Source organism: Daldinia decipiens, assembly GCF_022478715.1.
Source record: "Daldinia decipiens strain CBS 113046 unplaced genomic scaffold F4813scaffold_1, whole genome shotgun sequence".
Lineage (NCBI taxonomy): Eukaryota > Fungi > Ascomycota > Sordariomycetes > Xylariales > Hypoxylaceae > Daldinia > Daldinia decipiens.
The window spans coordinates 1,506,517-1,532,137 of NW_026054544.1; the positions used below are offsets into that span (position 1 = coordinate 1,506,517).

Here is a 25,621-nt window from a genome sequence, read left to right on the forward strand (position 1 = left end):
ATACGTAGAGACACGGAGACCCAACCCAACCGCGGATCGTAACTCTAGAGATTCCCCCCCTAGTCGTCGCATTCGGCAATCAGGGACTCCTAGCTGAACTGTCATTTATATTTAACTAATAATGATCCATACAGTATACGTCTCTCTCCACCATTCGTGGAAGCTGGCTTTGAAGCAATTTTCCAGGCGGTGTATTTGATTTTTGGGCGGTGAGACTCCTGCATGATGCTTCACCCGTTCACCACGCAGGCGGACTTCCTATTGGAACACAGCAGCCTCGTTGCAGGAGAGTTACATCCGCCTTCCCCTGCTAGCCGCCAATGGTTAGGACGTCTTTAGTCTGGAGAGTTACAAGCCTTATCATTACTGTGGTACTATGCTGGGTATGTTGTAAATCCTAGCTCGAAAAAAGGAAGAAAAAACTCAGTATGTAAGCGTTCAAATCAGCGGTTTTGATCATAGTTTAACCTAGTCATGTAACACATATGTATGACTATAACGCATATAACGCATATAACGGCAGCTGATGATCCACCAAACCCTATTACGTATGCATGGCAGCATCTTGAAGAGAGTTGCAACTAGGGCTGCCAGGGGCTGCCTACATAGCAGCCTAGCAGCCTAGCAGCCTAGCAGCCTACATGTAGGTTAGTTGTCTTGGGTTTGTATGTACATACATAGACCCGGGACTTTGGTGGCGACATAAATCAGGCACACATCATCGAATTGCCTAACAAATAGCAACGTGTACCTCTGATTATGCTTGCTATGTACGCTTCCTATCTAAGCTGAGAGAAACGGTTGGCAGGTTGAGTGAGAGCCAGCCAAAGGGTGCGAAGGGTGCGAAAGGTGCGAAAGGTGCGAAGGGTGTGATAAGTGACCCCCTCATCGGACCATACCGAGATTCGGATAGATGTAGAAGGTGTTCACTCCACGGGGTGAAAAATGATCAAGTTAAGACCTCGTGTAGTTGCCACTGGAACGTACGTATTGAACTATCGAATTATTCAGATTCAGATTTATTTTATACACATACCATAAACAGATGTAAGAATAACTTCTAGAATATACGACATGATTCTATTACGTAGCAATCCTATGACGGGAAGTTGACCAACTTGAACTTGGTGCATGCTTAAGCAATCTAAGGTTGCAGCAACTGAAGTTTTCTAGGTAGAGATTTGGGTTAAAAGGTGCTGCAGTAGAGGTGGTATTCTAGCCGATTTGGGTGAGATTTCTCGACTATTTGCAACCCCCAAGTTTCCATTGATCCAAGGCTCTTTCCTCACAAAGGGAGGCAAAGGAAATAAAAATTGTCGCAGTTACCCGAACCAGGAAGGGATAGATACATTGCAGACATAAAGTGTATAGAATGTATAATAAACGCCGTAGCCAAGATAGACTGGGGGCAATCGCTAGGTACTAGTTACTTGATAATGTTAGCTGACATCCCACTTTCCGTAATACCACTTATGTTGTAATTGCATATAATTGCTAACAATTTCCTCTTTAGGTATATCGATACCGAATAGTTGCCCCCATCTCACTGCTAAGTCGACTGCTATTGGCAACTACAGTTGCAACGTGCCTACCCAGTCTAGGTAGTCTAGGTACCTTAGTCACGGACCAAGCGCTAACGCGTTCTCGATTTTCGACACAACTTCAAAACTTCCTGAATTTTTTTCATCTGATCCGATTCTTCTTCTCCCCCACAATCCCTTTGCCATACCCAACCCTCAAACACACGGCATAATCACATCCCTCCCCCCCCCTGAAAAAGCATTCTGTGTTTTTTTTCTCTTCCGTTCAGGGCCTTATTTTTCCTTGAAAAGATCTGGTTTTACTTTCTTTTCTCAAGGGACCTCGGAAGGCATCTATTACTAGACTTTGGTGTGTGATCACTTACTGGTTCATACGTCGACTCTGACCAACGACCCTGCATTTGATTCTCTTAATAATATTGAGAGAGAAGGTGCATATCGTCGTAGTTTCCTCTTCTACCGGCAATTAATACCATCTTTGTTGGTTCCTTACGACGACATCAGGTTTAAAATTTTCAAATCTGCCCGTACTACCTTACCTCGCCCCCCCTTCTCTTCTTCTGAACTCGTTCGTTCTTTTGAGAGAGAATTAATCGGCTGGGTTCCGTACGAGAAAATTTTCTTCGACAAGCACATACATCAACGTACAATACCTATCGCATATATCATCTTGCAAACACTACGTCAGTATGGCTGATCAACTTAACATGGGCGGCTTGAGCCTGGGCGACCAGCAACAAGCCTCTACACCTCGTTCTTACATCCCGCCTCACATGCGAGGCAAGGTCGGTGCCCCTGGTCCTGGTAGCGGTCCTCCCCCTCCCATGGGCGCTGGCGGTCCTCCACCTAACATGAACGGTCTCAACAGCAGCGCGTGGGCTGGGTAAGTAATTCGCTCTTTATTATTGTACTTGCACTTGATTACAACCCTTGTCAACGTATCATTTCGTCAAAGTATTGAATGAACAAGCATTGAGCGTCTGCTAATATTACATCTATAGTAACAACAATTTCGACGCTCGACCCGCTCCTGGATGGACAACCGGACCCGATTACCCGCCTCCTCAGCAACAGCAACAACCGCCGCCGCAGCAGCCGCAGCAGCAGCAGCAGCAGCAACCGCGTCAAGGAGGCTGGAATAACCGACAGTTCGACCGTAATGCCTACGGCAACCCATCTACTGGCGGAAACAGCGGTGGTGCTGGCGGCGGTGGCGGCGGCGGCGGCGGTGCCTACGCTCGAGGTTCTGGCGACGGACAGTGGCGCGACGGCAAGCATATTCCTGGTCCCCCTAACCCCCGCATGGAGCGTGAACTGTTCGGCACGCCGGATGACCCTTCCAAGCAGCACACCGGTATCAACTTCGAGAAGTACGACGACATTCCTGTCGAGGCCTCCGGCCATGATACTCCTGACCCTGTTCTTACTTTTAGCAATCCCCCGCTTGATGACCACTTGATCCGCAACATTGAGCTAGCTCACTACAAGGTTCCGACCCCCGTTCAGAAGTACTCGATCCCCATTGTCATGGGTGGCCGAGATTTGATGGCTTGTGCCCAGACTGGTTCTGGAAAGACTGGTGGTTTCCTTTTCCCCATCCTCTCCCAGGCCTTCCTTACCGGCCCTTCTCCCGTGCCTGCCGGTGCTCCTGGCGGTGGCTACGGTCGTCAGCGCAAGGCTTATCCCACATCTCTTATCCTTGCTCCAACTCGTGAACTGGTCTCTCAGATTTACGAAGAGTCTCGCAAATTTGCCTATCGATCCTGGGTCCGACCCTGCGTGGTATACGGTGGTGCTGACATCGGCTCTCAACTTCGTCAGATCGAGCGCGGCTGTGATCTCCTTGTTGCTACACCTGGTCGCCTTGTCGATCTCATAGAGCGAGGTCGCATCTCTCTCCAGAACATCAAGTATCTGGTTCTAGATGAGGCTGATCGTATGCTGGACATGGGTTTCGAGCCTCAGATCCGTCGCATTGTTGAAGGCGAAGATATGCCCGGCGTTCAGAGCCGACAAACTCTCATGTTTTCGGCCACTTTCCCCCGGGATATTCAAATGCTTGCCCGCGATTTCCTTAAGGATTACGTCTTCCTTTCAGTTGGACGTGTGGGCTCAACCTCTGAGAATATTACTCAGAAGGTCGAGTATGTTGAGGATAGCGACAAGCGCTCTGTTCTTCTAGATATTCTACACACTCATGGCGCTGGCCTCACCCTTATCTTTGTCGAGACGAAGCGTATGGCGGACTCTCTATCCGATTTTTTGATCAACCAGAACTTCCCCGCCACGTCGATCCACGGTGATCGCACACAGCGCGAACGTGAACGCGCTCTGGAGATGTTCCGAAACGGACGATGTCCTATTCTAGTTGCCACTGCTGTTGCCGCACGTGGCTTGGATATTCCCAACGTCACACACGTTGTCAACTATGATCTACCTACCGATATTGACGATTATGTTCACCGAATTGGTCGTACCGGTCGTGCAGGTAACACGGGTCATTCCACAGCATTCTTCAACCGGGGTAACCGTGGTGTTGTACGAGACCTTATCGAGCTGTTGAAGGAAGCCAACCAAGAGGTTCCGACCTTCCTTGAGACTATTGCTCGAGAAAGCTCCTACGGTGGTAGCCGTGGCGGACGGGGTGGTGGCGGCCGCGGCCGTGGCCAGGGTGCCAACCGCGATTTCCGAAAGTTCGGTGGTAGCGGCTTCAATGGCGGCGGGGGTGGCGGCGGCGGCTTTAGTGGCCCTCCGCAGTCCAACGGCTTCAGTGGCGGCGGTGGTGGTTACAACGCTCCTCCTAGCCAGGGCTACGGCGGAGGCTACAGTGGAGGTGGTGGCGGCGGCGGCGGCGGCGGTGCACCAGGCTATGGCGGCGGTAGCTACGGCAACCCTGGCGGAGCAGGCGGCCAGGCTTCCTGGTGGTAATTTTGATGATATCGTCATGCGCGCCGATATATTCCCTCTATTCCGCAACCCGCATGCGGCGACGGAATTGGCACATTTGCAATGCGGTACATAGATTTCACGGACTCATCTTCTGTTTTTTTCCAATCGAGTTACGCAGGTCTTTTCTTTTTTTAGTTGGCATTTCGACACTTCCCTCGACATACTCCTTTCTACGGCATACCCGACTTCCAGCCTCCAATCTGGATCGGCAGATACGAGTTCTACGTGATAGGACTCTGGCATACGATAGATGGCATCTGTCTTTATTTCGGCTGTTCTCCTCTCAACTTGATACCCATAGAAGACTGCGAGGAGGCATATGCGAGCAGCTACGTGAGACGTTTGGAGGTCAAATCAGTATCTTGACCAAGCATCCTTCGGGGATATTCATCACTTAGAGTAGTGCCGTGCTACAGACGCGGCGACACCTTACGACGATGACGATCTTCCGCTTTGATGTACCCCGTATTTGCCTTTTGGAAGCCGGCCGAGATTCTTTCTCGTTTTCCCATAGAATGGGGTAATGCGTTTTCGCATGGCCGTGGAATTGTGTTGATAGCATATTCATTCATAGACAAAAGTGGATTTCTCGGCTCTCTGGTTGGTAGGGCTCTTACTCAAGAAGGCTCGCCATAGCGAGGGAACCAAATAGAGGGCAATGAACATAGAATGGTAATCTTCGGTGGATCGAGCAACAAAAAACGGCGTCTCGGTGAGCAGGCATATGCTCCAGATCTCTCCAAAGTTAGGAGAGTAAGTAGTAGTTCTGGAATCTGCTCTGACGATAAGGGCATAGGGAATTATTTTAGATTCCATCTGCCACCAATGGTAGTGCTGTCGCAGACATTGGCTGAGACGCTTTCAGGCCCTTTGATGTTCTTCGCGCTGTGGTGGTCCCGTTAGAGGATCCATCTACGACGGACTGAGAACTTCCAAATAAAAAAAAGTTCTTCTTTATTTACAACTATTATAATGCATCGTGAAATTGTTCAATTTGTTCCCAGTGGTATGGAATACTTTGCAAATAGATTTCCCTCGTTTATAGCTATTATAAGGGATAACGTAACATACGTATTCATGTAAATGAGTTACGTTGAATACTTTAGGTACTCAGGTAACATTAAGAGAGATTTTATGCAGCGTAAGGCTATGTTACTTCACCCTAGGTAATGATCCTTTTCCTTTTCATTCATTATCTTTCCCGTCCAAGGTTTCCCTTAATCATTATTATTATCAAAGATAATCTATTTACCTATGTCAATAGGTTATCTTGGGTAAGATGGAAAGAATCTTAATTAATTGGAATTCATTGAATTAGACAGGTACATACCTAATCTTTGTTGAGCTAGCCTTCTGTGGCGCCGTGCTGTGGCTAGAGCCCATCAAACCTCCTGCCCGTGCGATGCCCCACTGCAACCTCGAATACGTTTAATTGATAAAGTTAGCCTACCTACGTACGGATCCGTACTTCGTACTACGTACCTACCAAAGTGCTAGAGCAACCGGCGCCCAGTAACTTTCAGGTATGCAAGGTACCTACATACCTCTCTGAATAAGGTGACGCGACGTGAGCAGGTACGGCGTGAGCACTTTGATTCCAACACTTTTTTTTCTTTCCTTTTCCTTTCTCAGTTTCAACCCATCGACCTTCGCATCCTTCATACTGCAAGGCTTTGTCATTTCATCTCAAACTTTCAATTCAATAATGCCTTAACGATAGTCTGGCAACCCTCGCCTTAATTGAAGGCACTTCTTCTTTCTTTACGTTCTTTAGACATTTACCATAAAACTTGTCGCCGACTGTTGTACTACAAGATCGGCCTACACCACTCTCTCTCATTTACCTACTAACCTAACATCCTACATCTTTTTCAATCACCGTCCAAATTTGCGATGGCTTCAAGAGACGGAACACCAGATCCAAGCCGCTGGTCGCGCGCATCCAGCGCTGCCCCAAGAGATAGCACACCCGGTGATAACCTCGAGGCTAGCATCATTAGGTCTGAATCCGGACATAGCAGCAAGCGACCCAAGAACAAATCCATCGGTGGCGCAGCAGCATCCTCATCATTCCCTACAGTAGGCAAAATCAGACACCTAAAAAAAGAGGATGGAGAGCCGCTGTGGAGAAGAGATATTCAATACGATTTTCTTAAGTCTGTTTTCGATGATGACAGAAAGGTCTTCACCAACAGTTACGAACCCGTAGGAGATGGCAAAGAGAAGCAGAGCTTTGCCGACCTATACATTGATACGATGGCCAGAAGCAGCAAGACGAGTAAGGTTCTTAGGGATAAACTACTTAGTGACAGGGAGGCCGCAAAGAGCATGGCTATGGTGTGCTTGCTTGTCAACGTGGGTCGCATGAATACGACGCTTAACTGTAATGACATTCCTACCGCTCGCTTATATTACTATCGCTAATGACATTTCCTTAGTTTTCCCCGAGATGCGAGCTCAACTCCGAACGTATCATGCTATCCCGTCCTTACAAGCCCATCAAGATGCATCGGCCTACAAACAGCTCCAAGATGCGCCAAGACTGAAGTCTATCTTGAAAGGTGCCGCTGAGGATCGACCTGAACCACATGAACTCGGGGAATTTAAAGGAAAGGACCCGCCTCGATCGAACCCAGTGAACCTCATCTTCCTCATATGTCAGCAAGCATCCTATATCGCAGAATTACACTTCCCTCCTGGTGGTGAATTCCATGACCTAATTATGAAGACAAATTACACGAGCAAATCCCGTGCGAGGGCATTTTTATGGCTAATGTGGTTCTATCTCGAGTCAGACTTCACTGAGGAAGGCTGTGAAGAGAATCCATTTGGTCCTGGTGTCGACTATGGCACCGAAGTGGCGAATCAAGGCGTCCCGCGGATGGAAGAAATGACGGCAGACGAAGAGGATCGCGAGAATATCGACCCGCACGAAGAGATTGAGTTCGGTCGTGAGAAGCAAAACCATAGAGCCAAAATAATAGCAGCCGACCAAGCCTACTTGGCAGACCATCAGAATAAGCGTGGCTCTAGAGGACGGGTCTTGGCTGATGAAGGGCCAACGGCCGCTATCCTCCCTCGAATACGCCCATCAAAACATGAGTCGGATATGGATAGCACACGATCCACTCCTCCACCTAGAGCCTTGTCCCGCCTTGGTGCTAGCAATACTGGACGACGAGGCGGAGCATCCCTGAAGAACTTGATATTCGACGGTTCTTCACCTGCAGGGCCGGGATCCCACGTTATCGAGGGCATCGTTCCTCGGAAGCCGCGTCCTCCCACAGCGCACCAACTAGCAGTAGAGCGGAACCGAAACCAGCGAGTTGAACATATCCTCGGTCGTGGGCTACGCAAGCAGCATCATCGTGCCCGAAAGGCACGTCGACAGGAAGGTGCGATCATACGTGCTAAACGTCGTCTAGCTGCCATGAAGGATGCCCTCGTAGACAGCGATGAAGAGGAATATATGGTATCGCATAGGGAGCATAAGCACCTCTTCATAGACCAAGGTTTTGGTGGTCTTTGCCAACTTCACCAAGAAGACGACGATTTCGGCGAAGAGTTCGCGTCGTACTCGGCGGCATTGAGAAGAACGGATCGACGGCTTCGGCGCTGGGATGGTCGACCCGAATTAGGTGTCGTACTAGCTTCTAAGAAGCGTACTGCAGGCCCACCCTCTGATTACGCCTCACCTGACCCGCATGGCGAACGTGGCAGGAATGGCAGCCCGGAGAAGACAAATACAATCAGGATCAAGCAAAACGGCAACACTAATGGTGATGTCACAATGGAAGACGCAGACGACCTGGATCCTATGGAGAAAGAACTCTTGGGTATTGGCAGCGGCGGCGAGGAAGGTGAAGGTGAAGGCGAAGGCGAAGGAGAGGGCGACGGCGACGGTGAAGGGGAGGGTAAGGATGATTCTGAGGATATCGATATTATTGGTAAGGCGTTACTTGGACTTGACGGTTCGGATGGCACGGACAGTTCGTAGTGCTTTTACAGGAGGTGAACGTTTGATTTCGGCATGATTGATCAATATCATTCATAGTTGACGACGCGTTACTGCTGTTTATTCTACGTCTTCGGCGAGCTTGGTAAAGCTTCGCAAGACGCTTGTACATGTAGGTGATTACGGAAAAGGATGGTTATCAGAGGTGGCTTAGACGAAAGAGCTAAACAGTGAGCTTTGAGCTAAATGATAATATGCGAGACTTAAAAAAAGGAAGAAAAAATATGCCCTATTGGCTCCTTTGCCTTAGGGTTTTGATATGAGTGATAGGGTGTAGCACCCAGGTGTATGATAATGTGTCTCTTCGACTAGCAGTGTACTAATTCTCCGTTGCAACTTAGCACAGTAGATACCTGATACATGGCTTCATTAACCTAGAGAAAAGAGGATAGCCTCTATAATGCCAAAAATCAACTATTGAAGATTTTAAAGAGATGCTCCGAGACCCTTGTTATACTAATGAGTAGTAGTGAAGTTAATGTGTCAAGAGTGAATTATGATAGGAACTAACAGTCATTGATACGCAATGCTGTATATTAATACGATTTAAGACAACTGGTATAGGTGCCTTTATTTTCACTTATTAAACCATCATTTTTAGGGGCTGCAATCTACAACTAGGACGGGGTCGTGTAGCGTTGCGGTTCTCACCTCGTACATACAGATGCTCCCGCAGGTAAACAAGATTCTAGGTTACAAACGATACATGTCTACATAGGATCAGCTTACTTATTAGTCAGAGTCTAGCAGAGGGAATGTTGTCATTTGTAATCTTTCTCGCAACATGGGTATACGACGCAGACATCATGTCGGTTAGGCAGATCAAAGTCGCGTATATACATGTAAAATGGAGCAGTCCTGAGTTGTATTATAAATCAGCAATTGTTATGTTATTGCAAGTCTACTACTAGGTAGGTAGGTATTCAAGAGCTAGTCCTAACTCTGCAGTAGTGCGAGCCTAGACTTGTCGGGATGGAACTTGCTGGCTCGGGACCGCCTACGGATACGGCGTTATGGCGTCCGATGTGGGCGGGTCCGAGAAAGCTTAACTTTTCCCCACTGGTGCGCAACAACACATACCACAATAGTAAGTTAATAGGAGAGAGGAGACAAAGCGCATTAATTAATAATGTATTATTGCCCGAGACTTTAAAAAAGAGATGATGACATAACTTTTCTAATGCAACAACTGCCATTGCACGTTCTAAAGTCAACCCCGGGATTCGGATTCTCTAGGTAGTCTTCAAAGCCGTGCCGTGCTAAGGTTAATTTATACATACATAGGTAGGTAGGTATTAGCCAGGAGTTGAATCCCGCGAGGTATGTATGTGTTCGTAGGACGGAATTCTTCTAATCCGCATCTTGACCGACATTATGACTGCATTCTTCCCGTCAATGCGCCGGTCGCAAAGTGATCCTATTCGTGGTGCTAGATAGGTAGGTATGCAAGTGTTATCACCCGTCTCTAAACACTAGATGCGTATAGGGGTAGATACGGTTGGGAAACAACTACCGGGATTGGCTCGGCTGACTTGCGTATACATGGTTGTATTCCTCGTGGCAACCTCGAATCGGTGTATTGCCTACCTAGTCTTTGTCTAGGTTATGCACCTAAGGTATGTAGGTAGGTTGGTTATGTATGTAGTAGACTAATGTAGGTATTATATGGGAACTTGGTTAGTAATGCTCTTTCCAGGTGGAGTAGTATGCCGGGTAGTATGTATGTAGTGTGTGTATGTAAGTGTAGCTAGCGGGGCCGATTAATCAAGGCATCATATTAAGGTAAAAAGGGTCCTGGGAGGTCCTTCCCAACCGTTTTATTTCAACCAGGTTAGTAATTGTTACTAGTAATTGTTCTAATTCCTTCTACTCTCGCTTACTTACATACCTCTCAGTTCATCTAGCCTAGACTAGGTAAACAGTCGTGTAAGTGTGTAACGGAGAAGTGGCCGGAATTTACTCTCATGTGTTGGTAATAGACTATTACTACCAGACATCCCCCATTTTCACCCGTCGCTTATATTGTTGCTCTTACTACTCCTACTACTACGTTGCTACCCTATTCTCCCAAGATCATCCGCAACCGCTACTTTTTGCTTCATACTCAATAGATAAACCAATTTATTAAACCTGTCTCAAGACCTTATCCAAGCTATAGGATAGCTATAGGATAGCTATAGGATAATTGTGTAACGGCTCACTTATACTTGCTATACCTACGTCACTCTCGCATTGCCTTTGCGAGTAAGTGCTGGACCGCTTTTTTGGATATACCATGGCAAATGAGGCTGAGGATAAGGAGACAAAGCCCGTCGATCCACTTACAGATGTCAATAACACCACCAACTCCGAGCCGGCCTCGGTCTATGAGGATCCCGACGAGGAGATCCGTAGACAAGAAGAGTCCGATGAGAAAAGAGCCGGCCGCGAGGAATTAAAGCGTATTCAAAGCTACGCCACCGACACGAGCGCAATCACTCGCACAACCTCGAGAGCTTCCGTGCCAGCAACTAAGAGGCCATGGTATAAAACACCAAATCCGCTACGATGGGGTTCAATACCCCCTATTCCCAAGGAGCGCCAAGTCTCGAGGGAGTACAAAGCTAGCTTCTGGAGTAAACTAACATTTCAATGGATGGCTCCCATGATGGAAGTAAGAACTCGTACTGATATGTCCCGCTTGGTCTCGCCGTATTGATACAAGTATTTAGGTCGGGTACAAACGGCCCCTAGAGCAAGATGATCTCTGGCTGGTGAATCCCAATCGGAAAGCCGATAGGATGACGGGTAAGGCGAGAGAATCCTTCGAAAAACGGAAAAAGAATGGTGACAAGTACCCCCTACTCTGGGCGCTCCACGAGACCTTCTTCTGGGAGTTCTGGATCGGTGGCTTCTGTCAACTTAGCTCGTCCATTTTTCAAGTCATGTCTCCTTTCACTTTGCGTTACCTCATTGAGTTCGCTCAGGAGGCCTGGGACGCATCTCAAACTGGCTCGCCGCCGCCCCAAATTGGCACGGGAATAGGCCTGGTTATCGGCGTAACTGCTATGCAGATCCTGCAGAGCTTAGGAGTCAACCACTTCATATATCGCGGTATGATAATCGGGGGGCAGACGCGCGCCGTCCTAATTAGCCTCATCTTCGAGAAGTCCATGGTACTCTCCGGCCGGGCAAAGGCCGGAGGCAAGGAGGGTGTCGATAACCCAACAGGGAATGGCCAGGGGGGGAAAGGAAAAGAGAACACAGCCAATAAGACAGAAAAATCAGAAAAGGACATGAAAGGAGATAAGGCAGGCATTTCTGGTGACGGCACTGGCTGGAGCAATGGAAAGATCGTGAACTTGATGAGCGTTGACACCTACCGCGTGGACCAAGCTAGTGCCATGTTCCATATGATTTGGACGGCACCTATTGCTTGCATCATAACTCTCATCGTCCTCGTGATCAATCTAACGTACAGCGCTCTGTCCGGCTTCGCGCTCCTCGTGATCGGTGTTCCGGCATTGACCAGAGCAATCCGCTTGCTATTCCGGCGCCGTGCTGCTATTAACAAGATAACGGACCAACGAGTAAGCCTAACCCAGGAGATTCTTCAGTCAGTCCGGTTTGTCAAGTATTTCGGGTGGGAAGGGGCTTTTCTCGAACGCCTCAAAGATATTCGAACTCGAGAGATCTACGCTATCCAGGTCCTCCTTGCTATTCGAAATGCCATCAATGCCGTCAGCATGTCGCTTCCTATATATGCTTCTATGCTTTCGTTTATTACCTACTCGCTCACCGATCACGGTCTCCCAGCCGCGCAAGTCTTCTCGTCCCTCGCGCTCTTTAACGGCTTACGTATGCCCCTGAACTTGCTCCCCTTGGTTATTGGTCAGACGGTAGATGCTTGGTCGTCACTCAAACGTATTCAGGATTTCATGCTATCTGAAGAGCAGGAGGAGGACGTCATCTTGGAGCCCGAGGGAAAGAATGCAGTTGAGATGCATAATGTTAGTTTTACCTGGGAAAGGACGCCGAGCCAGGAATCTGAAAAGTCGGTTATTGCTGGCGGGGACAAGAAAGGCAAGAATGGACCTCAGCAAAAAGGAGCGAAGCAAAATCAGAAGCCAGATAACAATAATGGATCACCGGAGGAAAACGCCGAGGATACAGCAAGCACGCTTGTGGAGGAACGTGAACCGTTCAAGCTCCAGGAATTGAATGTTGAGATTGGCCGGAATGAGCTGATTGCTGTTATTGGAACTGTCGGAAGCGGGAAGAGTTCCTTGCTCGCTGCGCTTGCTGGCGATATGCGGAAAACATCAGGTGAAGTGGTGCTGGGAGCGTCTCGAGCTTTCTGTCCGCAGTATGCCTGGATTCAGAACACGAGTGTCCGAAATAACATTCTCTTCGGGAAAGAGATGGATCGCGAGTGGTATAAAGAGGTCATCAGAGCGTAAGTCATGTTGGACAATGTTGAAGGAAGGGAAATACTAATTTGTTATCAGCTGTGCTCTACAACAAGATTTGGATATGCTTCCCAACGGAGACGCTACCGAAATAGGTGAAAGGGGAATCACTATCTCAGGCGGACAAAAGCAGCGGCTTAACATTGCCCGAGCCATCTATTTCGATGCTGATATCGTGCTTATGGACGATCCGCTCAGTGCCGTTGACGCTCACGTTGGTCGGCACATCATGGACAACGCTATCCTAGGTCTCCTTAAAGACAAGTGTCGTATCCTTGCCACGCATCAATTGTGGGTTCTTAATCGCTGTGATAGAATCATCTGGATGGATGGCGGCAAGATGCAAGCGATCGACACATTTGACAACCTAATGGCGAACCACTCGGGTTTCAGGCACCTGATGGAGACAACGGCTTTGGAAGAAACGAATAAGGAAACACCGGCTATCGTCGAAGAGAAGACGGGCGGCGATAAGGACAAGAAGAAGAAGAAGCGTGGTCAAGGGTTAATGCAAGCAGAGGAGCGAGCAGTGGCGAGCGTCCCATGGTCTGTTTATACTGCCTATGTTCGAGCTTCGGGAAGTATTCTCAATGCTCCGCTCACCTTGTCCGTGCTCCTACTTTCCCAGGGCGCCAATGTCATGACAAGTTTATGGCTTTCCTACTGGACGTCAGACCATTTTGGCCTAACGACGGGGGTATATATCGGTGTTTACGCCGGCTTAGGCACGCTACAAGCCATGCTGATGTTCGCCTTTTCCATTCTACTGACCATATACGGCACAAATGCTAGCAAGACTCTTCTCAGACAGGCCGTGTCGAGAACCCTCCGAGCACCCATGTCGTTCTTCGACACGACGCCCCTAGGTCGTATAACGAATCGGTTCTCTAGGGATGTTGATGTTATGGATAACAACTTGACTGATGCGATGAGGATGTATTTCCTCACGTTAGCCATGATAATAACCGTGTTCGCGCTGATCATTGCTTTCTTCCACTACTTTGCTATCGCATTAGTTCCGCTCGCCATTCTCTTCGTGCTTGCGGCATCGTACTACCGAACTTCGGCGAGAGAAGTAAAGCGCTTCGAATCAGTGCTTCGATCTATCGTGTTTGCTAAATTCGGCGAGGGTCTCAGCGGTGTGGCATCTATACGCGCATACGGATTAAAGGATCGTTTTATCGGCGATCTTCGAAACGCCATCGACGAGATGAATTCGGCATATTACCTAACGTTTTCAAACCAGCGGTGGTTATCCGTGCGCCTGGACGCTATCGGGAACGCGCTCGTGTTTACCACGGGCATCCTCGTGGTCACGTCTCGGTTCGATGTTTCACCATCGATCGCCGGTCTCGTGCTCTCGTACATCCTATCGATCGTGCAGATGTTACAGTTCACGGTTAGGCAGCTAGCCGAGGTGGAGAACGGCATGAATGCCGTGGAACGTCTCCAGTACTACGGCACACAGCTCGAGGAGGAGGCGCCAGAGCACACGATCGACGTCCGTCCCACGTGGCCCGAGAAAGGCGAGATTATCTTCGATAACGTCGAGATGCGGTATCGTGCGAACCTGCCCTTAGTTCTTAAGGGCCTAAGTATGAATGTCCGCGGTGGCGAGCGTATAGGTATCGTGGGACGAACCGGAGCCGGTAAGAGTTCAATCATGTCGACTCTATTCCGCCTAGTCGAGATTTCAGGGGGCCACATCTACATCGACGGCCTAGACATCTCCACAATCGGCCTGCATGACCTACGCTCCCGCTTAGCCATCATCCCACAGGACCCAACGCTCTTCCGCGGGACGGTGCGGAGTAACCTGGACCCCTTCAACGAGCACACGGACCTAGACCTCTGGTCCGCGCTCCGCAAAGCTGATTTAGTCCCCGCCGACGCAAACATCGACGACAAGGACCCCTCACGCATCCACCTAGACAGCATAGTCGAAGAAGACGGATTAAACTTCTCGCTCGGACAACGACAATTGATGGCGCTGGCACGTGCCCTAGTCCGCGGGTCCCAGATCATCGTGTGCGACGAGGCGACGTCGTCGGTGGACATGGAGACGGACGACAAGATCCAGAAGACGATGGCGGTCGGGTTCCGCGGCAAGACGCTCTTGTGCATTGCGCACCGGCTGCGCACTATTGTCGGGTATGATAGGATATGTGTTATGGATGCGGGACGCATTGCGGAGCTGGATTCGCCGATCGAGCTTTGGAGACACGGGGGTATATTTAGGAGCATGTGCGATAGGAGCGGTATTCGGGAGGAGGATATTTTGGTAGCTACGAGGGGGCTTAAGGGGGAGGAGGAGGAGGAGGATATTGGGGAAGGGTTGAGAGGAGGGAGCGAGAAGGATGATGAGGTTTAGATGATAGAAGGCTGGACGAAGGTAAACCGATGGGTGGTGATATGATATGATATGATACAGATGGGATACGGTACGATGCGATAGGACGGGCCTTGGATAGAAGAAAAGTTAATATTGGGTAGATGTGGGGTATACCTAGGCAGGTAGCGATACACGGATATATAGGAGGCTTAACTGTTAATATTATGCCTATATATGCGGTTTTGTGTGTTGTTAGCGTCGTCGTTGTCGTTGCTGTTGGAGTGATGTCTATGTCTTATATATACGTACTGAGAACCAATAAGGCTAGTTATGATATTAGGAACGAACTGTTGAAGGGATATTATAAGCGTTTGGAGGGGAATGAGTGAAAACCTAGGTAGTTTAGATATAAGGACAACATGTATATCGATAAACGTTTCCAGCTCGTTGTTGTTCTTGTGATATAAATGAGAAAAACTAACCTAACCTAGGTAGATAAGTGAGAAAGAAGGCTATGTGTAACCACTAACTACGTGTAAAAACCCAAAGACGCAAGGGAGAATAGTGCTCGACTTGCTTGTATATATATATATCTGCTCTGTCTTGGCCCGTTTATAACGCAGGGGGTTTCCTAGTAGTTGTCGTGTTTAAGCAGGTTGCAATACTTACCTACGTACATGTATATAGTTGTCAAGTTGCAACGATTCGTACTTGACTAACCTAGGTTGCACTCTTATATATATCTAGGTTACCTATCTACCCCCTTACACCCACGTCCAACATCACGACTTACACGACAACAACTATCGTAGTTGTATCAGAACATACCTACTTACTTGTCCACACCTACCTATGCTACTTGATTCGATACCCCTTACATGGATGGGATCCCGCATCCCATCTGCACACAAGCTCTATATATCTGCCCATCTCCCCACAGCATAGGTATGCACATACATGTGGAATCTCTGCTCATTTCCTCTCCCTTTTTTTGATTAAAAAAGTAAGTATGTAATAAGTAATAACTACCAAACTATGCTATACTATACTATACCGTAGTAATAGATATAGTAGCACCAAGGCCGACCCAATGTTGCCTTTGCCTAAACTCCAACTCTAATGCCCATTACACACACGTACACGCGTTTGTTTATTTTACAGCAAGCAACGATACCTAACAAGCCAGGGGCTGAAACCCAACGAATATATTTGTCTGTCCGATCGATCGACGATTGTCCTCACCGCCGAATACCCAATCCCCCCCCACTGCTTTACAAGGATTGGTTCGTCTGGCCCCGTCCCGGATCATTGCTTGGAATAATAAAAGCTTTCTCTCAGCGATATTCTGCGTGGAAGAATTTGTAAATGCCCAAACACCTTAGCCTCCCTTTTCCAGACTCCGCTGAAGCAGACCCCTTGCCAGATATCTAATGCCGGGGTTGTGATGAACTCCAGGTCTGGTGGTGGCTAGGTGGTGGGAACTGATTTTTCGGGTCGTCTAATAAATCTTCCAAGAAAGCGCTAGGTGCCCGTCCGCTGGGTGGTCGGTTTAGATTCAGCGAGCTCGCGCTCATGTTTCGTTGTGCTAAAGTCCCACGAGGTGCCAGACTGGGAGACTCGGGCGGGGTGTGTCCAAGAGGTCGCGGGTGACCGCGCGAATCAGGCCGCAAGTTCGTCAGACTAATATTATGACTATGGCCCTGCGGAGAACCCGCCCCGGCGGCATAGAAACCGGAGGGTAAGAACCGGGATTCACGATTACCGCCGGACGCAGTAGGAGCAGTGGGCGAAAAGAAAAGATTGGACTGGCTCGGGGTTTGCGAGGGGATGGGTCCCCGCGTTGTTCTTCGCACGCCACGACCTGACCCGCCGTTACCAAGCGAGGCCGAAGATGCCTGGTCGGTATACTTATAGAACGGTGGCGGTTGCGGCGGAAAGGTAGCCTTGTCGTTAGCAAGTTGCTGAGCCAATGCCGCCCTCTTAACCGAGCGGTGCAGAAGACAAGCGACGACCGCGCGCCATACCAAGACAGCAACCCCGAAAGCACCTAGGATGGCTCCGACTGCGATGAATACGGTCCCTTCCGGTACGCTTGACGGCTGCATAAACGGGGCATTATTCGTAGGAGGAACGGAAGGGGCGGGATAACTATATTGACCAGGGAGAGTAGGAAGCGGTCCATCACCATCGGATGAAGTTGAAGTGGTAATAGGTGGAGGAGTATCGGTGGACGAAGGCTCCGTTGTAGCACTAGACTCGGTCGACGTTTCCGTCGGGGTCTCGGAGGGTTGATCGGATGTGGGAGAGTCCGTCTCGGTGTTCGTATCCGTCTCCGTCGGCGTTGGAGTTGGCGTAGGAGTAGGCGTTGGAGTTGGGGTTGGCGTTGGAGTAGGAGTTGGCGTCACGTCGCCCGTTGCGTCGTCATCATTGTTATTCCCTTGGGCGATGACGTTAGAGGCGAGAAGGGCGACTAGAGCGAAGAGAAACGGTTGCGTTCGCATGATGGGCGAGTTTGCGAAACAAAACGACGAGAGAAGTAATTAAGCGAAAGAGGGTCTCGAGATGGTTTATTATGCGCAATCGCGAGCGCACGGGGATGGACACTAGGATTTGGATGCTCTCGGATACAAAGTTTACTCTGTTGTGATTGTGGCTGAGCGAAGGCACGGTGATCTGGAGTTTCTCTCGTATTTGGCCCCAACTCAATTACGCAAAAGGGAAAAAGGCGCCCCCAACGTAGACACGAACGAGGGTTCAAAAGAGGTCAAGTTACGATTGTAAAGTTTATAAAACAAAAAAAGAATGTGGGCGTAACGACGGACGAGAAATAATGTTGATTAAAAAAGTTTAAGAGTTTTGCATTGTTGTTGTTTTATTGCCGATTTCCTTATGAGCCTCCCACCACTTCGTTTCGCTGATGTTTGGCGAGATGGCGGATGGCGGATGGCGGATGGCGGATGGCGGATGGAGGATGGGCAATAAGCAATGGGCGAATGGGCGATGGATAATGGGATAATGGAGACGAGGGACCGACGAGGGACCAACTAGAAAAGGAGGAGAAGCTAAGAGGATGAGGAAAAGAAGGCAGGCACGCTCCACGCTTCATGCCCCGTACGAACCTAACCTAGTTTAAAAATCCAAATTGAGGGAAGACGAGACGAGAAAAGGCTTGCGTAAATGATCTAAGTGTACTAGTACCTTGTTAGTACACATTACTAGCACATCTTACTACATAGTACCTACCTAGATAGGATACCGCATGGCTGGGTTGACTTTTACATAACAAGCGCCGCTGTTAGGTAAATTGTGTCAAAACCCTATCATACCTATCGTACATAGGGGTCTTGATGGATGTACAAAGTAACGGTACATCCATCCATCCATCCATACAGATTTACATGCACAAAGCACGGCATCGGCGAATATGGAAGCCCGCAGCTACGCTGTGCGACTTGGTAGTACGGCGCACAGCAGCTACATACATACATAAGTTATTTACCCTGTCCTCCGAACGAATCTATCGGAGTACATGTATTACATATGATGGAGTTACGCAATTGCTCACTTGTATGTATGTATGTATGCGGGTAGGGAATTGAGATCCTCACTTAAGCATGGACCTGATCGTGGACCTGATCTAGAATTTCCTAGAACGCTTCCAGATTCCACGTGGTGGCTCTTCGTTCTAGACGTAGTGTATGTAATTGTGAGACATCCCCAGCCCATCCTTATGTAGGTAAGTACCTATGTAAAAACAAGAAAGCCCGGTTAAGACGCAATCGTCAAGTGGGCTAGTAGGTAGAAGTATCGGTACATATAATGACTTACATAAGGTACCTATGTACTTCAGCAACGCGTGGGAACGCGCGCACTGACCAAGTTTAGACGCCAAGATTAGCAACTTGAACTCCGGCGGAACCTTACCTCTAGTATGAGGTACATATGTATTAGCAGCGGCTAATCTGATATTCCACTTCCCAGGGCGGTCAAGATTTTCCATAGGCGGCGGCAGATTTATTATCATCTTGATAACCTTTACCTCTCAGACGCCCACCAACTTTGACATTTGCTTGGACGTACCACGTGCGAATTCGAATCCCCTCGCCGCCCCGCCCCGCAACCGGAAACATTGAAGCATACCGATCCGAGACAATTAGGAATCCATCATGGGCGTCGCAAAGAAGACGCGCAAGTTCGCACAGGTTCGTCCCACTACTCTGAGAAAACACCTTATCGATAAGCACCAAATAGCATCACCATCACCACCACCACCACGATGATGTATATATATACCTATATATACTAACCCTCCATCAACCCGCAGGTAAAGCGCATAATATCGCGCCGCGACGCACGCCTCAAAGAGAACCAAACCAAAGCCGCCACCACCACAGCCGCCGCAACCGCATCATCCAAGCCCTCCACCTCCGCCGACATCATCCGCCGCCAAGTCCCGCAGCTCCCCTCGTCGCTCTTCTTCCAGCACAACGAAGCCCTCGTCCCGCCCTACAGCGTCCTCGTCGACACCAACTTCCTCAGCCACACCGTCCAGCGCAAGCTGCCCCTCCTCGAGTCCATGATGGACTGCCTGTACGCCAAGTGCACCCCCATCATCACCAGCTGCGTCATGGCCGAGCTCGAGAAGCTCGGCCCCAAGTACCGCATCGCCCTGAGGATCGCCCGCGACGAGAGGTGGGAGAGGCTGCAGTGCGATCACAAGGGCGTCTACGCCGATGATTGCATTGTCGATCGCGTCATGTAAGTCCGGTTCTGGTTCCGGTTCCGATTTTCGAGTCTTTGGAATCCATCGCCCGTGTGGTGGTGTCGATATAAGCGACGTGACTTAGTAGCTAACCGCACCCGATCAGGAAACACCGCGTATACATCGTCGCGACCAACGATAAGGACCTCTGCCGCCGGATACGCAAGATCCCCGGTGTCCCTATCCTCAACGTGGCTCGGGGGAAATACGTCATCGAGAGATTACCCGGTGCTCCTCAATAGTGAGCATCTACATAGGAGATATGTATAATACGCATGCATAGCTATTTAGAGGCATCCGGCGTTAGGGTAGATATTTATCATATCAAGTTAGACTGGCTTAAGGCAAACCAGACGGCGTTATAGGCAGATAAACAAAAAACCAGTCGATTCAATGATTCAATGCAAGGAAGGTTACAATACAAATTAAACGTTGCTAATCGGACGTGTATGCTCAATGAAAATCATGTTGAATAACAGCAATGCAATTATTATCCCCATCTCATTTCGGGGGTCGAGGCCACCTGGGATGGGTTTCTATGTACACTGATAACCTCGTTCCGTTGAAGGGTCTCCTATACCCAACAGCTCTCGTCGTAAAAGAAAACCACCGGGTATAAATGGGCGGTTAGCTACCTTTTTGATTCTATAGTCCACGTCACTGCCACACGCACACACATGAAATGCAGTCATACCGTGCCGTTCCACTTCCCGAAAAGGACTCGAGAGAAAAGAAAGAGAAAAAGGCCACGCAGGAACGCCATTGACCCCGTCTCCGTTGGAGAAAAAAAACAACAACAATCGACTACTGTACACCCCTTTTTTGTTGCGCCCTTCGGCGAGAGCTTACTCCTTAGATGCATATATATCAAGGCGGACATCTAGAGGCGCACCACCTTGAGTTGAAGAGGATCAAAATGTAGTAAAAACCGCCCCGCGCCAGACAAATGTGTAACAAATACGCCGCTCCAATATCGGATAGGAGGTCATTAGGAGGACTAGTTTAGGAAACCTTTGCAAGCCGCAGTCCCGCAGAGGCAGGGTATACGATCCAAGCTCCCTATTTCTCGCTCAAACTTGTAGTCGTACGTCAATTCCTCGTCTATAAAAATCCTTGTTAGTACCATATGAAACTATTAGATGGGCATTTGCAAACTTACTCTGAGCAATGTCTCGCAAGGCATAGATGACAATTCTCTTACTGCCCTCCACCTTGATAATCTTGGCTGTGCAATTTGGCATGCAGCTGTGGTTGATGAAACGCGCAATGCCGCCCTTCTTCGTTGCGTCGATGACCGTGCTGTCGTCGATACGGAAGAGGTAGCTGCTACCAATGCCACTCTTAAGATAACGGTTCTCCCGAATTTCGGAAATGGACTGCCGAACCTCTTCGCCGACATACTCGATGATCATGTCATCCTTGTTAATGTTCTCCATTGCGTAGAGGCCCCAGTTATGTATAGCAGAACGAGCAAATTTGACTGGCTTCTTCCGCTTCTTAAGCTGGTTGAATCTAAGAACCTCTGAGTCCTGACCTAGAGTTCTCTTCTGATCGTTCAGGTCGGCGACAAATCGGCGATTGTTGACACGATTTGCTCTTGAGTTGCCCTTTGCTAATAACTTCTCTGCTGCAAGCTTTGCCGCTTCTGCAGCTGCAGCTGCGGTGTCTTTGCCGTCTTTCTTGGCAGCACGGAGCTGTCGCTCTTCCCTCGCCTTTTGGACCTTGATATGATGAGGAAGATATTTGGACTTCTCCGAGTTGAGAATCTTCTTCACGCCTTCTGTACGAGCACACCCAGTAGGGTTTGGTACATAATAGCCCTCAATAGTAATGGGTTCGTCAGGGGATGACCCGTCGGCGTTAAGCTCCCGCACGCGATTGTGTCTCCATACCCAGAGTCTGGGATCGCCGACATCAACAGGCTTGAATTTTTTCTTTAGTTTGCTAACATCAGGATAATCTTTCGGCTGGAGCTCAATCTTTGACATGGATTTGACCGACAAAGTAAATGGATCTGGAAGGGCCATTGCTGGAAGTACCAAGTCAGAAAAGCGCTCATCCTTTATAACTGGTTTGTCTATTGCTTCTTCCACGGCTGGCTTTTCTGACTGCTCTTCAGGCTCTTGGGTCTCTTCCTTGTTCGTTTGCTCTAAAGCCTCCTCAACGTATGCCTCCTGCTGTTGCTTCTTCATGGCCTCACGCTCTTCGAAAAGCTGCTTCTTGGTCTTCTTCTTAGGCTTTGCTATAGTCACCTTCTTCCTTCCCTTAACAGGCTTCTCGGTCGGTGTAGGCAGCTCGGTGGCGTTAAGACTCTTGACATTGTCACGCCCAGCGTCAGGCATAGGTACGTCGTCAGTCGGACTTGGGAATTCGCTCTCAAGCGTATCAATAGTAACTCCAAAAAGCTCTTCGTCAGACTTCTTCTGTCGCTTGATAGCAGCCTCGATATGCAAGTCGAGCTTCCGCTTCTTTGCTCTAATAGGTCCATCGTTGACGGGGAAACTAGCATCTGTCATGGAGTCTTCGTCACCGAAGCCATCTTCGAAGACATCGTCCTCCGTACTCAATCGGCTACGAGGGCGCGAATCTGGCTCTTCGACATCGCGCGCAACAGAGTCTCGGTTCTCGGTTTCATCTTCGGATGCCTCGTCATCACTATCCGGAGGCTGTAGCCGATGGTGAAGAGAACGAAAGGCATTATGTACCACAGAAGATCTCTTGCGCGCAAACGGGTCTGTAAACCCATAGTTCCGCTGCGCAGCACCTTGACCCTTAGCTTTCCTAATACGGGGTAGAGCAGTAACATCGAGACGAGCAGTACGGCGTTCGATCGGGTCGGCTCGCGAATTGGGAGTACTAATCGGAGTTTCGTCGCGCTCTTCGACGCTGGCGGCAAATCGGGATGAGCCAGCCGGGTCCTCGAGGTTCAATCTTCGCCTTTTAGCTACATGGTTGTTTGGGTCTAGAAATGTAAATAGGGCAGGTATAGCGACTTTAGTCCTAATATGTCTGATTAAATGCTCCTTCATTTCACGACGAACAACTTCAACAGCCTCAAGTACGGGATCGAAGTTCTTCGCCCTTTGCTTTTTCTCTTCTTCCAAAACTGCTTCTTCGTCGCGACGTCGCTCGTCGCGGGGTCTATACTGGTGTTCGTCTCTATAACGGGTATCTGCTAATGGCCTCTTTTCTGGCTCGCTTCTTCGTAGGGGCCCGGTAGAGTTGGAAGGTCCAGATAAAGCAACCCCATGGAGCTTCATTGCCATAGTATAGGTGAAGAAGGCACTGCCATCTGCCGATCTGAAACACCGGTAGGCCTCATCGCGACCGAACGTAGTATTGGGGAAGATTATATAGTAACCAACGCGATCGGCTCGTATATCCTCGAATTGGAACGCCTTCAGGCGTTTTTTCATATGAGGTATCGTTGTAACCATCACTGGAACGCTAGAGTCGGGAACGAATACGTATGGTTCGCCTTTGAGGGTAGCCGGGATAGGTTGCATATCGGCCAACACGGAATAAGCCTTAGGCTTCGTCGGGGGCGTCCAGGCAGACTCCGCTCCTCCTAGTGAGGGTCGTTGTCGATCAGCAGCAGGACCTCTCGGGGCAGCAGGAGGCGCTCGGCTGAGCAGCTCGGGAGGCATTAGCCTTGGACCCGTCGGTACAGGCGGCGTAGCAGTTGCACGCTTCGCTTCGACTTGATCCTTCTTAAGGATAGTCTCGAGCATGAGTCTACTTTTCTTGCCATCCCGATCAAATTCTACCTTTATATGGTTCGCCTCAATTTTCTTGCCGTTCATGGCCCTAGCAGCTCTTCTTGCGGCATCGATGGCTGAGATGGGAGGCCGTCTTGGTTGCTTCGAGTCTCGGTATCGAAAGGTCGCAAAGCCCAGATAACTACCTGTGTGAGGATGCATCTTGTTGCTGCTCTCAGCAATATCGCCAAACGAGGTGAAAATAGTCACGACCTTAGAGAAGGCGATCAGGGGGTTAAATCCGCTGACGACGATCTGGGTTGGCGGCCCAGGGCCAATGGAGGTGGCTGCATCATACGGGTAGGGCTTGAGATTATACGGCGTTTGGCGTAGCCTCGCCTTAGGTAGATGGAAGTCGACATTGATGTAGTCAAGCCAGCTACCCTTGGATAGGCGAGGGTCTAGAGGGGGAGCGTCATCTTCCTATTCAGTGTATTAGCCAAAGTTCTCACGCAAAGCAGATGACGCTCCCCCTCTATCCATATAATATGTTATACGTACCAAGCCGATATTCTTGTATTTGGGTTTCAACGTTTTCCTATCGCTCGAAGACAAGCTCTTGTCGGTTGAAGGATCGTGTATGCACTTGGTTCCTTTTATAGTAAGGTTAGGGTCTCGAGCCGGGAGGCGCTTGACGGCGCTAGGAAGACTAGACGACGACCCCGTGGCCATTGTGGGATTCGTACTATCAGATCTGCTAGTAGTATTGTGAATGGCGGAGGTGCGCTGCTTCGCGGCTTGTATATGTGGGGGGTTTGTGGGCGAGCCCGATATAGTAAGAGGAGTGAGGTTGCTGTTGGATGCGCGTGAAGAAGCATTTAAGGCAGCGGAGGAATTGAATGTGGTGAAGACAGAGGATGCGGTACTCGCATGGGAGCTTGCGGAACCAACACCATTGAGGGTATCCCCTTGCAAGGACTCGGTATCATCTGTCGGGGGATGTGCGGCATCAGACAACGATGAATCGTACTTGGCGCCATCGCGGTTAGCAGGCGTTGCCGTTTTAGAATCATGTTCGATAGCTTCTGATGTCCTCGAGGACTTCTCGCGTTCCCGTTCATTAGCCTTGTCTCTGGCGGCGCGAGGAGCGTTAGGAAAGAACTCCTTATAACCAGCGCTAGGAGCCATGATTCGGAGGGTCGAAGTTGGCGGCTCCGACTATCCACCGACCATCATATCTCGAACCGGCAATGGTCGAAAACACCATTCATTTATGACGCGAAAGGAGTGTGTGTGATTGATGTACTGAAGTCGGGGGGTGGAAGTGGTAGGAGGATACGCGAAACTTCTGCGTCCACGCGACAGGATCGGAGATCTGACGTGTGGACTCGTCAAAAGACAAGTATCTGGTCTTGACGACGTGGAAGGCGAATAAAGAAGGGTATATGACTAAAAACTAGCCCAGTACGGTCGCGAATAGATGTAGAAGGTGTGCCTATGGAATTTGCACCGGCGAGGTCGAGACTGGGCCTTAGTTGAAAAAGGGCGGGCGGCAGATGGAGAATGAAGAGGCTGATGCCGAAAAGTTGAATTGGCGGTTGATGGGCAAAGCCAGATTCTGATTTCAGGGATGGGGCCAAGTCCGGGGGATGGTAGCCACACCTGTGCCACATTTCTGTTCTGTCTTTTGTTCTCAGGTTTATGTTTCCTACCTAGCCGCACCTGTTCCTACATGTGGCGTTGCTAGGCTGCTAGGCTACATTAGGTACGTGCATAAATCTGTATTGGCAGTCGGATCTTCCCCCTTATGCATTACAACGTCACCACTATTTGTTATTCGCTGTTGCCCGCCTGCATGTATCGTTAACAATCATCG

At 49.3% G+C, this 25,621-nt stretch overlaps 7 protein-coding genes across 7 annotated transcripts; 4 read left to right on the plus strand and 3 right to left on the minus strand.

Annotated features, from left to right (window-relative positions):
• Window positions 1-1,881: 1,881 nt before the first annotated feature.
• Window positions 1,882-4,522, plus strand: F4813DRAFT_16636 (DEAD-domain-containing protein). The gene is made up of 2 exons (XM_049239143.1): window positions 1,882-2,424; window positions 2,543-4,522. The coding sequence occupies exons 1-2, from the start codon at window positions 2,231-2,233 to the stop codon at window positions 4,467-4,469; spliced, it is 2,121 nt and encodes a 706-aa protein (XP_049104960.1). The 5' UTR covers window positions 1,882-2,230; the 3' UTR covers window positions 4,470-4,522.
• Window positions 4,523-4,600: 78 nt separating this feature from the next.
• On the minus strand, window positions 4,601-5,697 carry F4813DRAFT_342609 (uncharacterized protein; the record flags this gene model as incomplete). The annotated part of the gene is made up of 1 exon (XM_049241436.1): window positions 4,601-5,697. A coding segment is annotated over exon 1 (248 nt), but the record flags the coding sequence as incomplete, so codon positions are not given.
• Window positions 5,661-8,933, plus strand: F4813DRAFT_16627 (uncharacterized protein). Its single transcript, XM_049239140.1, has 3 exons — window positions 5,661-5,887; window positions 5,936-6,873; window positions 6,929-8,933. The coding sequence occupies exons 2-3, from the start codon at window positions 6,384-6,386 to the stop codon at window positions 8,485-8,487; spliced, it is 2,049 nt and encodes a 682-aa protein (XP_049104962.1). The 5' UTR covers window positions 5,661-5,887; window positions 5,936-6,383; the 3' UTR covers window positions 8,488-8,933.
• Window positions 8,934-10,145: 1,212 nt separating this feature from the next.
• On the plus strand, window positions 10,146-15,745 carry F4813DRAFT_342612 (ATP-binding cassette transporter protein YOR1-like protein). The gene is made up of 3 exons (XM_049241437.1): window positions 10,146-11,158; window positions 11,217-12,940; window positions 12,993-15,745. The coding sequence occupies exons 1-3, from the start codon at window positions 10,781-10,783 to the stop codon at window positions 15,322-15,324; spliced, it is 4,434 nt and encodes a 1,477-aa protein (XP_049104963.1). The 5' UTR covers window positions 10,146-10,780; the 3' UTR covers window positions 15,325-15,745.
• Window positions 15,746-16,681: 936 nt separating this feature from the next.
• F4813DRAFT_16698 (uncharacterized protein) lies at window positions 16,682-17,979 on the minus strand. The gene has a single exon (XM_049239145.1). The coding sequence runs from the start codon at window positions 17,784-17,786 to the stop codon at window positions 16,713-16,715; it is 1,074 nt and encodes a 357-aa protein (XP_049104964.1). The 5' UTR covers window positions 17,787-17,979; the 3' UTR covers window positions 16,682-16,712.
• A 1,268-nt stretch (window positions 17,980-19,247) lies between these two features.
• On the plus strand, window positions 19,248-20,493 carry F4813DRAFT_342623 (Fcf1-domain-containing protein). The gene is made up of 3 exons (XM_049241438.1): window positions 19,248-19,487; window positions 19,610-20,043; window positions 20,154-20,493. Exons 1-3 carry the CDS (start codon window positions 19,452-19,454, stop codon window positions 20,287-20,289), a joined length of 606 nt encoding a protein of 201 aa, XP_049104965.1. The 5' UTR covers window positions 19,248-19,451; the 3' UTR covers window positions 20,290-20,493.
• Window positions 20,494-20,987: 494 nt separating this feature from the next.
• On the minus strand, window positions 20,988-25,034 carry F4813DRAFT_16724 (histone H3-K4 methyltransferase Set1). Its single transcript, XM_049239147.1, has 3 exons — window positions 24,307-25,034; window positions 21,207-24,228; window positions 20,988-21,148 (listed from the first exon to the last, which is right to left on the minus strand). The coding sequence occupies exons 1-3, from the start codon at window positions 24,931-24,933 to the stop codon at window positions 21,045-21,047; spliced, it is 3,753 nt and encodes a 1,250-aa protein (XP_049104966.1). The 5' UTR covers window positions 24,934-25,034; the 3' UTR covers window positions 20,988-21,044.
• Between the last annotated feature and the right edge of the window lie 587 nt (window positions 25,035-25,621).